Source organism: Somniosus microcephalus, chromosome 21 (genome assembly GCF_052327205.1).
Source record: "Somniosus microcephalus isolate GS21.2 chromosome 21, FLI_Smic_1.0, whole genome shotgun sequence".
In the NCBI taxonomy this organism is placed as follows: domain Eukaryota; kingdom Metazoa; phylum Chordata; class Chondrichthyes; order Squaliformes; family Somniosidae; genus Somniosus; species Somniosus microcephalus.
This window is the reverse complement of record NC_141007.1, coordinates 41,992,407-42,004,897: the sequence shown is the minus strand read 5'-3', so window position 1 is coordinate 42,004,897 and position 12,491 is coordinate 41,992,407. Positions and strand designations below refer to the sequence as shown.

Here is a 12,491-nt window from a genome sequence, read left to right as displayed (position 1 = left end):
TTCTACCAATTCCAAAAGCCTGTTGGACACACATTCTTGATTCAGCTTCTCCCGGGGTGTCTGAAAAACCACACAAAGGCTGCATCTATATTGTGCTGGTGCTGCTGGCTCCAGATTCAGTGATACCGGCGGCAACACTGGAGATAAGCTTGGCGGATTTGTTCAGTTCAGTGGCCAGGAAGAGCCAATAAAAGGGCTATCTCACTGATTGACCTCTGTGAATGAGACCAGCATGTTGAAAACTGACAGCATTAGTGTGATACAAAAGCAGCTACACTGTAATAACTTTTCTTCATTTGAGACAGAACAGTGCAGGGCTGCCATTCTTGTCACCATTGTGCTGCACACTCCCGATAGCTTGATCAAGATGAGTGATGTGTATTTTTTCAAAATTAAATTATGGTCAACAAACTCTAATGGACCAGGAATGAATATTATCTGAGACGCAACTAGCAACACGCTGTTTTTCAATTTTTTAAATGTATCTGAGCTTTAACAAATTGATCCTTGACAATTTTGACGATTTACAATGTGTCCAAGTTACTCTTGTCTGCGTTATATGGTATTATATCCCATTTTGCTATTCTTGTTCACTAGCCATCCATAAGGATTAATTAAAGAACAACATGTTGACTTCTGAATATGGAGTTTCCTGTCAGAGGCAATATTCATTCTGAATAAACGAAGTCACGACAACATCATAACTAACAATTTAAAAAGTAAAATCCATCACCAGGCAAGTGCTGCAATTTTCCTTTTTCTTAACCGATTTGTATGCAACCTACTAATTTCACCCTTTAATACTTCTTGGGCAACTCGCAAATACAGTTTCAATGAGATAACGGAAATTCAGCAGTGCCTTGGAATCACAGGGAAAGATTTGGTCGCGCCCCCTTTGGGGCGCTAACTTCGCTAGGGTGCTACTTTTAGCACCCTTTAAAACGTTAGTGTCCCCCCGCCGTAAATTGAGTGGTAGCGCCCCAGCAGGAGGCGGGGCACTACCATTCAATATCACGGCGCTACGTGCAACAGCGCTACACGCGTCGGCACATAGCGCCGCGGTACTACAGGCCCCCCTCCCCTGATTTAACGGGGAGGGGCCTAGCGCAGTGCACACCGGGGCCCTGCTGGGCCACCGGGGAGCGGGGTGCCGGGAAAAGAGCCTGGCATTCAAGAGGACTGATTGCAGCTGGCAGCCTGCTTGAGGGGGCAGGTGCTGGCAAGCAGCCCGACACCTGCCTTATTAGTGCTGCCGCGGCCACAAAAACACCACCCTGACCCTGTCTTGACATATTGTCCGGCGGTAGGCCAGGGGGCGCGACCAAAGTTTGCAGCCAGGGCGCTGCACAAGGCGTTAGCGGTGGCGCGCTTGTGTGCTAAGTGCTTTGTGCCCTGTTAATGCCCCCCAGGGCGCTAATGTGTGGCGCAAAGCAACCAAATTTCCCCCCCCCCCCCATAGAATCGTAGAATGTTGCAGCACAGAAGGAGGCCATTTGGCCCAAACTTACTCTTTGGTAGACTATCCAATCACTCCCCTGAACTTTCCCCATAGCCGTGTCAATTTTTTCCTTCAAGTATTTATCAAATTCTCTTCAATGTTGCTATTGAATCTGCTCCACCACCCTTTCAGGCAGTGCAATCCAGATCACAACAACTCGCTGAATAAAGAGGAAAGTTTCCTCATATCGCCTCATGGTCTTTTGCCAATCACCTTAAATCTGTGTCCTCTGGTTACCAACCCTTCTGCCACTGGAAACAGTTTCTCCTATTTACTCTGTCAAAACCATTCATGATTTTGAACACCTCTATCAAATCTCCTCTTAACCTTCTCTGCTCTAAGGAGAACAACCCCAGCTTCTCTAGTCTCTCCACATAACTGAAGTCCCTCACCCCTGGTGCCATTCTAGTAAATCTCCTCTGCACCATCTCGAAGGCCTTGACATCCTTCCTAAAGTGTGGTGCCCAGAATTGGACACACTGCTTCAACTGAGGCCTAACCAGTGTTTTATGAAGGTTTAGTATAACTTATTTCCTTTGTACTCTATGGGCTCAATTTTTCCAAGCCCCCAGGAGGCGGGTTTGGAGGCGGGAGTGGTAGGAAAATTGCAGAATCGGCGGGCAGGAACACATCCCGCCTCCATGCCAATATCCCAGGAGGCGGGTACCCGACCTGTGCTGGGAGCCGCCTCCACGAGGCGGGAAGGAGATTAGTGCCAATTAACTGCCTGTTAACAGGTAGTTAACGGGCAGTTTTTTTTGCCTAATCCCTATTTTTAGCCCTGAAATGTGGGCTTCCCGACGGCTCCAAACCACGCCAAGTTAGCGAGGCGGACCGTCGGTCTGCAGGGGTTGGAGGGGTTGAGATGTCCGTTGTGCAGGTGAGTGACGGGTACATGTGTGCAGTGGTAAGTGCGTGAGGTAAGTGTAAAGTGTTTTAATAAGTTTTACTTACCTTTTACTTTCTCCTGCAGGCTTCCTTCCTTCAGTTCTCGGGAGTCCCTGAGCTCACCGGCACAGAAAGCAGAATGGCCGCTGAACTGTCAAAAGCTGCAGCCTCTGCTTTCTGGTCTGGAGAGCTCTCTCACTGAGTCTGAGTAGAAGGACTCAAGTTAGAAGACAGATTGTCAGTGATTGACAGCTTCACAGAGCTGTCAAACGCTGATTTTTCATCTGTCAAAAGCTCTTGACAGATGAAATGTCAATCGCTGATGTCACCAGTAACCAGGTGTCCCTTAATTGGCCTGCTGAGCCCGCTGGGTGGGCTCAACAAGGTCAATCAAGGGAAAATAGCATGGGTTGGCCACAAGTCGATGGAGGCGGGACTACAACCCAAAAAGTGGGAGTCCTGCCTCCAAAAGCTCCCCATTGACAAATTCGAGCCCTATGCCTCTGTTTATAAAGCCAACGATCCCATATGCTTTTTTTTTGACAGCCTTCTCAACTTGTCCCGCCACCGTCAAAGATTCATGTACAAACACCCCCAGGTCTCTCGGTTGCTGCACCCCCTTTAAAATTGCACCATTTAGTTTCTATTGCTTCTCCTCATTCTTCCTACCAAAATGTATCACTTCACACTTCCCTGCGTTAAATTTCATCTGCCATGTGTCTGCCCATTTCACAGTCTGTCTATGTCCTCCTGAACTCTGTTAGAAATCTGTTACTATCCTCCTCATTGTTTACTACACTTCCGAGTTTCGTGTCATCTGCAAACTTTGAAATTATGCCCTGTATACCCAAGTCCAGGTCATTAACATATATCAAAAAGAGCAGTGGTCCTACTACCGACCGCTGGTGAGCACCAGTGTATACCTCCCTCCAGTCTGCAAAGCAACAGTTCAGCCCTACACTCTGCTTTTTGTCCCTTAGCCAAGTTTGTATCCATGTTACCACTGTCCCATCAAGCACACTACCCTCATCAACCCTCTCCGTTACTTCATCAAAGAACTTGTAATAACCCACTACAGGAAACTTTCGATTTACCAGCACCTAAATAACCGGAAATGTCGGTTAACCGGCAAAATTCAGGAGTAGGTTTTACTTCATATTTATTTGCCTCCTTCCATCTGTGCTGTGCAAGGGTGTGGCTGCAGCTGTTGCTAAGCTACAGAGACGCTTGAAACTTGTGTTCATTGTTCTACAGTTGTTGCTAAGCAACAGGGTTTGTTGCTTTATACGGAGCTGTCAGCTCTCCCTATCTTTTACTATAGCGTTCGGTTATCCGGAATTTTTGATGAACCGGCACCACGTTGGTCCCGTCCGTGCCGGATAAAAAAGTTTCCTGTAGATTATTTTCTAAGAGAATCTTTTTGGTGGATAAGGGTCCATAATGCCAGTGAGAGAATAAAAAGAGCTATACCTGCACCAAGTACGGTTTTCTGGTTGGCATTTACTTCTGGCTTAAAATAGTCTTCTCCAAAAATGAGCCATAGCTTTATTTATTATATATTATATATAATGCACGCACTGAAAAGAAACCTAGTCTGATTTTCTGCCTAGATAGGTCAGAATTGAGCTCGCTGCTCACATCACCCATTTGAAGTGGACGTAAGGAAAGCTGCCTGAATGATGCAACTCTTTAAGGGTCTCGCCCTTTAGCCTTTAATTGTTTTGTTTTCCGGTACATTTTTAGTATAGCTTTTTTTCTTTCGTAACAACAGTAACTGCACTTCAAAAAAGCACTTCATTAAACGTAAACTGCTTTGGGGCATTTTGAGGCTGTGATGAGGTGTTACATAAATGCAAGTTCAAGTTCATTCTTACAGGCTTCTGTCAATGTTGCCATTTTGGGGGGGGGAATTTTTATTTCTTCACAGTATGTTTATGTGGAGCCAAAAGTAGCTGAATATTGTCTACTAATTCATTGGAAAATTGATTGCATTTGAAATGCTTGCAAGATTGCAGAACAGGAAGAAGTAAAAATTGAAAGAAAAAGGAGTTCTTGCAATATTAACTTTCACAGAAACTCGGTGAGATACAAGGCATGTAATCTAAATGAAGAGTCTCTGGTGGTCAGCAAGTCAAGTTCAAATTACAAATGCAGTTTGGTTTGAAGTATTCCAACTGCAGGGTGTTATGGTTGAAGTGGTACAAGGTGAAAAACCTGCCCACTAGACTGCCTAAATCAGCCATGATGCTGTCAACCCCCTGACATACCTACCTGGCAATGACTGAGGACAGCTGCCTCCACAGGCTGCATGACAACAGGGCACCAGTTGCAGATTTGTGCCATCAGCTCCAAGGACAGTTGCAACCAACTTGTACCGTAGGGCTAGTGACCTCTTTTCCTTCAACCTTTTTCTTGCTAGGTATGCTGCACTGCCGTCCTCTGGGGAGGTTTGCATGGGGTTGGACGCCTGGGAGGCCACCTCATGGCCACCTCATTCAGCAGCACTTGGCACTTCAACAGTCAAACAGCTGATTTGGGTGCTGAACTATTCCGTCTCTCGGCAAACTCCAATTCCTGCCTAAAAAGATTTATTTTTCTGACTGCAGTTTTGTCAGCCATTTTTGAGTTTCAGATGACCTTTTGAAAGGGCTATTTACCTTTTCAGTGGCCACATTCCTTTTATGTTGCATGTATTTTTCTTTCCTGCACTTTTGGGAGTCTCCAGATCCATGTGTGTAGTTCATCATGAATATGCAATTAAGATCAATCTAGGAGATCTGCCTTGCCAGAAACCAGTGAGCATGGCCCTCGCTGCACAGTTGCTTTACCGCTTTCTCTGAGAAGTCACACAACACCAGGTTATAGTCCAACAGCTTTATTTGAAATCACAAGCTTTCAGAGCGCTGCTCCTTCATCAGGTGAAGTCACTTCACCTGATGAAGGAGCAGCGCTCCGAAAGCTTGTGATTTCAAATAAAGCTGTTGGACTATAACCTGGTGTTGTGACTTCTCACATTTGTCCACCCAGTCCAACACCGGCATCGCCACATCAATGCTTTCTCTGAGAACTTGCTTTCTATTCGCACCTCTTTTTCCCTTTTTTTTTTGATCCTTGGGCTTCCACTCCTGGTATTTTGACTCTTCCCCTACCACCACCAACCCTGCCCCACCCCTGCCCTCCATTTAATGCGGAGAACCACGATCAGACACATGGGACATCTCCAGTCAGTCCAAAAACCACCAGGAAACCAGGGGCTATGAGGATCTTGCATTTGAAAGAAAATATTTGAAGTGTCTGTTGTTCAAGCACAACGACACATGAACAAATTGATTTCAGGGGAATGCGTTCTGTGAAAGTATGTGGGATCACAGCTAGAGGTGCTTCTATCTACTATTTAAATCGAGCCATACCAGAAAGCTCTTTGTCCATGTAAGGCAAAGATCAATAAAAAGGACTCAAATCCATGAATGATCTTCAATGTAAATATATTTTTAACACTCGTCCTTAACGATGTTTTCTTTCTTTCAGCCTTCTGTTGGCGGAGGGGAGAATGCGACAGGAAGTCACCAGCAGGCTGGAATTCAGAGTTTTGTTCAAGAACTTTTTCAAGCACAGTACAGGTAACTATGATGAGCAGCATGTTAAATCCAGCACTAATTTAATCTTCAACTCCACAGGGAGATGTAAAAAGAATAATTTGTAGATTTTCATTTTGTCCTTCCATAAAACATAATGAGTAGCTTGTCAGTAGGAATTTGGAAATAGGCATGGCATTTCCACCCTGCTAAGCCACTCCATTGATGTCACTGATTGGAGTCTGATTTCTCTTGCCATCTGAAACAGCTTCACAATAAATAAATGCTACAATTTCAAATGAGGTTTCCCAGGATCTTGTAGCTCTGGAGCAGTTCGTGGCTTGGTTTGAAGTCCAAGCCCTTGCCATTTCCTATGGAGCTGCTCTGCCGTGGTCTCCATTCATGATGTTACCGGTGTGGCTAATTCGGGATGTTTCCAGACATGTCTTAGTGTGACACTGATTTTACTCAATAGAATGGGCTAGTACTTTGAACATTCCTTCCCTTTTAGTGCCACTTCAGATTATCAACCACTTGCTGAGGGACAATACTTAATCAGATTGGGTTCCTTTTAAAAAGAGGTACCCGGAACTCTGCTTCAGTGAATAACTGCTTAATTGATAATGCATGTAGAAAAGAAAATCCTCCAGTCAGTAAAATAAAATGATGAGCTGAACAATATTTTATGTTTATTGAGTACATAGAGAAGATTTTCCCTCTGTTATTTATAGCAGTCAGAAATACACCGTAAATAGAGGAAAGTTGTCCCGCCCCGCCTCGCCCTAGGAGATCATGTTGTATTGCTCACACTTAGTGCTCTTCCTGCAGAAGATTACAGCTGTGTTTTAACATGAATATGGAAATGCGGCTCGGTGACCTCTAGAGCAATTCATTTTAATTTACGCAGGCAATAAAATACTTCACCCACAATTATTCCTGTTAATCTTGCAGCCAAATCAAAGACAAAATGGAAACTTGCAGATCAACATTCTTTTCGGGAGTAGTTTTTAAAGAGGAGGAGAGGCAACAATGTGTTACTAGTTTATAGATGTGCTGTGTTTGTTTTGGTTGACTAGCGCACACTCCAAGCATCCCTTCAGTAAAGCCTGGACAATTAAATCTTCCAGTGAAATAGGAAGGTTTACTGTAATAGGAAATAGTGCATTTACTTTAGAGAAAACTTTAAGCCTACCTCATGCTTAACACATTTATTGAAGCATAAACATCTGTTGAAAATGAAGACCTGTATTATATTGATAATCATATCTGATTATGCTCCTGTGATGCACCTTGGGCCGTTTTACTACGATATATAAATGCAAGTTGTTGTTGTTGTAGCCAATGATCCCTTTAATTGTTTTTGGGTGCGCGGCTCCTTTAAGGGGCTGTTTGGCCTATTCAGATTTCCACGCATGCACAGTTTTTCCCATTGTGAAACCGGCTTTAATGGGAACGTTGGTTGTAGCAATGTCTGATCAATTTCACATATTTGAGGCGTTTCCTGTGAATTGTTTTTAAAAGCCCTTCAAGCAAAGTTCTCTGCTCCCCTGCCCCCCCTCATAAGCTTGTTTTAGTGCAAAGCTGAAACCCTGTATGCATGTGAAGGTTTTTCAGTTTCAATATGTGTTCAGTTGGAGTTTTTTATAACATAATTGCTGTGTCCTTTAATCAGACTGGATGAGGTTAAACTTCAAGGCAATTGAGTAATTTCCTCAGCAAATGCTACTCGTGCCATGATGTAGAAACCGAGCCCATGCACAGTGAGTCAGAGACACTGGATGTACCAAGAACAGCCATTGCATTATCCTGTACTCTGAGATAGAGAGGGAAATCTTCCTGTGCTTGGGGCTATTGGATTACTTGGCTGCTGTGAATACAGGGAAGTCAGATGCTGTTAGATGCTCTATTACAGCAAAATCTGTCTCGACCTTTTTTTCTTCACTCTGTTCCTCTTTGATCCCCCTCCATCACCCCCTCACCCTCTGCCATCTATTCCCAACAGATCCCTGAAGTAGGTCGGCCCATTTATAATGTTTCTAGCCACCTCACCGGGCAAATAGCGCTTTTCCATATCTTGCCTTCCCACGCACGTAGACCCTGCCAAGATCCGAAATTTGTTTTGCGGGATATCATTAGAATCGGCTTGTGTCGTGCAGGAGTGAGAAGTGAAGCCATTGTTACAGTTGTGTTAACTGCATTAGGTAGGATTGGAACCTGGTGAGAGCAGGCTCAATAAGATGAACCGTGGTGGAGGATGAACTGGTTGATTAAGTCAAACACCACAGAAAAATGGCTTCACTTCTCACTCCTACACGATTACCTACAGAGTAAATAATGGTACCATCCGAGGCTTCCAGTGTTTCCTTTGTACAACAATGTCCCCTGGAGATTTCCTCCACAGGTCAGCTTTACATGTATGCTGATGGCACCTAGCTCTTCCTCTCCTGGCCATGGAAGGAGTGCAGCGAAGATTCACCAGGCTGATACCTGGGATGGCAGGAATGACGTATGAGGAGAGATTGGGTCGATTGGGCTTATATTCGCTGGAGTTCAGAAGAATGAGAGGGGATCTCATTGAAACTTATAAAATTCTAACAGGACTAGACAGACTAGATGCAGGAAGGATGTTCCCGATGGCGGGGGAGTCCAGAACCAGGGGTCACAGTCTAAGGATAAGGGGGTCAGCCATTTAGGACAGAGATGAGGAGGAATTTCTTCACCCAGAGAGTGGTGAACCTGTGGAATTCTCTACCACAGAAGGCAGTAGAGGCCAATTCATTAAATATATTCAAGAAGGAGTTAGATATATTTCTTAAGGCTAAAGGGATCAAGGGATATGGAGAGAAAGCAGGGACGGGTACTGAATTTGGATGATCAGCCATGATTGCATTGAATGGCGGAGCAGGCTCGAGGGGCCGAATGGCCTACTCCTCCTATCTTCTATGTTTCCTCCACCACACTCTACTCTGCAACCATCTCCGTGCTGTCAAATTGCTTGTCTGATATCATTGAGGACAATGAGAGATAATATGATCCATGTGCAGCTTAATGAAACAAAGGCATATATCCTCCCTTGAAGGAGACGTTGTTAGTGATCTCCTCCAGCATTTCTGGAGGGCAGGGTGGCCTACTAAAGACTACACTAACTCGCTTGTCCCAATTCAAATTGTTCCCATTCAAGTTACTTTTTTAAAAAGAAATGGGAAAGGAAAAAAAATAACAATTTAAAAAAAAAAATGCTCAGTAGATTCAGCATATATTGTTAGCTTAAGTTTAAGCAATTTCCTTCTTTATCACACAGCTCTTGATAGAAAAATATGGTTTAGAATTAGAAGAAAAGTACCAGTTATTTTTACATTGCAGATAAGTCCATTGTTTAAATTCCTGTTTCAATATGAAATACAAAAACCCTCAGTCCGTGAACGAAACCAAATATTCAGTTTTTCAAAGCAAAAACGCTCTAACTAGTAATGTGTTTACCCACCAGATAAGGTTAAACCAAATATAGTTTTGTTAAATCACATTCTCAAATGAGTCGAGCCCTGCTTCACAAAAAAACTGGAATCCTCCAAAACTAATATTCCTATCTTTTAAAGATAAACTGTTGGCCAGCAGCATGCAGTGAATAAGCTTCAATCTGAAATGAATAGAATTTTGTTCAACAGTTGAATGATGATTGCTGCTCATTTCTCAATAGTAATTAAAAACTTAAGCACGTCAGACCATTCATCTGAAACAATAGTTCTGAAGATTGTTTTTAGGAATTGAATCTGAACCATCAGCCAAAGGTTGAGCAGAATTATATGAAGACGCTAGACTCCATTCTTAAATGACCTGATCGAGAAACCTATTTTTCTGACTGGACGAAGTAACTGCTGTTGTGCAGCAGTTACACAAGAGGACATGACTCATTCTAAGATCTATTTATAATATTCTGTTTCCTATATTTGGCATATTGATGACTCCCTTGAAGTGAAGAAAATCCATAACCAAAAAAAAACCAAAAGAGCATGTTTGGTCCCCAGTAGATGCAAACATTCTTATTGAACTGAATGGGCACACAAATGGTGACCAGAATCTTTATCCCAGTCTACAGCACTTTTCTTTCAGACCTCCAGAGGGATTAATAAAGTCTGATTATATGTACAAGACTTTTGGATCTGATGAGCTTAATTTCACATTTTCAATTTAATTACTTTGCCCTTCTGTTTCAGTTTACACAGCCTAAATTCTAGTGTGCCAGTTAATTGCTAAATAAATTAAAGAAGATTTAAATAAAACGGGGAACAGGAAAAGGTCATTTGTCCCAAAGACGCCTATCTCTTTTTCACAGATCAACCCACCTACCTGTCTTCTCACTATATCCCTCAACCCTGTCTTCTCCTCTCCAGAAACACATCTGTTTCTCACATTTATAATGTCTGCTTCAGTGGCCCTTCTCAGTAAGTTATTCCTCATCTCTAGCACCCTTCGGATGACCACATACCACCCGACTTCCTACTTACTCCTAACTCTGATTGCTTAAAAAGCCTTCCTACATATTATAGCCAGCCATATAACGAGCCATTACCTAGTGCAGTGGTTTTCGAACTTTTCTGTGTGTAGGACCCTCTGCCAACATTGAAACACTCACTGGAATCTCCTGACCTGACCTCTAAAAGACTGTTGGAAACCCCAAGGAAAACATTGAAGAAAACAATTTTTAGTTATCGACAAATGACAACAGAACAATTCAGAGATCTGATGACCCAGGGGAACCGCTGGAATCCCCTTCTGGACCCCAGGAAGCCCCTTGCAGACCCCAATTTAAAAAAAAAAGCTGTGATCTAGTAATATATACTGCAGTCGTCAAGATTCTAAAATTCAAGGATGGTGCTGTTTAATCACTTCTTGCTGATTTATTGTCCTCCTCTGCTTTTTTTCACCTGTGATGTTGTCCTGCACTATGGGCCTTGGCCCTTCACCTAGGTTTCTGTCTCTGGTGGGGGGTGGGGTCGGGGGATGGAGCTGACAATCTCTGCAGAGCATTAAGTGGTTGCTTTCAGTGTATGGAAACCGTTCTCTTTGAAGCTTGTTTAACCCATGTAGTCAGTGATAAAAATGAATTGGAAATTGATACAGGGAGGTAGATAGTGGAGGAGTGTCAAATTTCCTTTTGGCAGGCAAAGTGCTAGTAACTCTAACCTAATGAAATGCAGGCTTATTTGTTTGAGATAACCTCCTTAGGGTTTGATCCTATCTATCGAGTTAATTTATCAATATTGAAGGTTAAGACTTTGTTTACACATGCCGTTTACAGCACCCATGAGGATAACCAACATGCTGTGGCTGGCTCCTCTGAAAGTCAGTCGTCTACTCTGAAGCTGTTCCATATTTAGGGGGTAGGGCAGTGTCGGTGAAAAATACGTCTTCCCTGTAGTCAGTCTTGATGAATCTGCTAGTTTTACACCTGGGGTTATGGCTAATATGTCATTAAACCAAATGAAAAAACAATTAAAAAATACAGACATCTAATTATCATCTGACCAAGCCAACCCCCACTGGTGAGTTGCCTTGGGACAGTTTGTTACCGCAAAGGCGCTGTGCAGTTGTCGGGCCTTGTGTTTTTAGGTTGCCTTTATCCATTTTGGTAGAAGTAAATATTTTTTTCCCTTTGGCTTTTATCCCCTTCCTTTTCTCGACAGTTTTCTCTTCTCCCTATCCTTCTGATGGTGCAAACTGCTTGCACTCCTGCTGCCCCCCCCCCCCCCCCCCCCCCCCGTCCCACAAAAATAAAAGTTAAAAAAGATTGCATCTGTTTTCTGAGTGACCTCCAGTTGACTCTTGCGTTCATAAGGACTGCTGGTTAGGCCGCTCAACTTTGTACAAATGGAGTGCGTGTGTACGGTGCCAGCTGTGTCCACTTGTACCTCAGAATTGCAAACAGAGTCCCAGGACCCTGATTCTCATATTACAAGTGCACGCCATGGCCACTCCTCTCTGGATCCTATCCAAGATGGCGGCACTCGGATCGCCAGCAAAAACTGGTTGGTAAGTGACCCAACGCCATTTTGAGCCCTGTTTATGCCAGGCAGCGGCCTTTAAAATCGGCCGCTCTGTAACTTAGTGCTTTTACGTTTGGTGCGTCAGTAATTTGGATTGTGAAAGTGCAGCTTTGTGCTCTGGGTCCCTGTGTTCACCTTGCTAAAACCACCTCCCTTATCCAGATGGCAGACTCACCAGTTTCCCACAGCTTGAACTATAGAAGTGCCAAATGTAAAAGTGTCTTTAGGTGCGAGTTGCAGTATCCATAGTCATCTGGTTTTTGAAGGCTGTCAAATAAATGAATTAACAGCCATCTTTGAAATCATCAATGAAATACCATGGCCCATGTCTGAATAGTCTTGTATAGTTCTCACTCCAACTAGTGTTTTAGATCCACATGGATGCTTCTGCATTATATTGTGGATTGCCTTTGTGCACCTTTTATCTCATTTTATGCTGACAGATGCCAAATCCAGCCTCTGATTGACCTTGTGAACTCTGAAGGT

General features: G+C 43.5%; 1 protein-coding gene across 1 annotated transcript in view; it reads left to right on the top strand.

Moving 5' to 3' along the window:
• Window positions 1–12,491, top strand: part of LOC147102736 (ubiquitin carboxyl-terminal hydrolase 43-like) — a 432,453-nt gene that overhangs the window by 122,647 nt on the left and 297,315 nt on the right. The window contains exon 3 of the mRNA XM_085963486.1: window positions 5,915–6,006. Coding sequence (XP_085819612.1) covers window positions 5,915–6,006 — 92 coding nt within the window. The remainder of the gene's footprint in view (window positions 1–5,914; window positions 6,007–12,491) is intronic.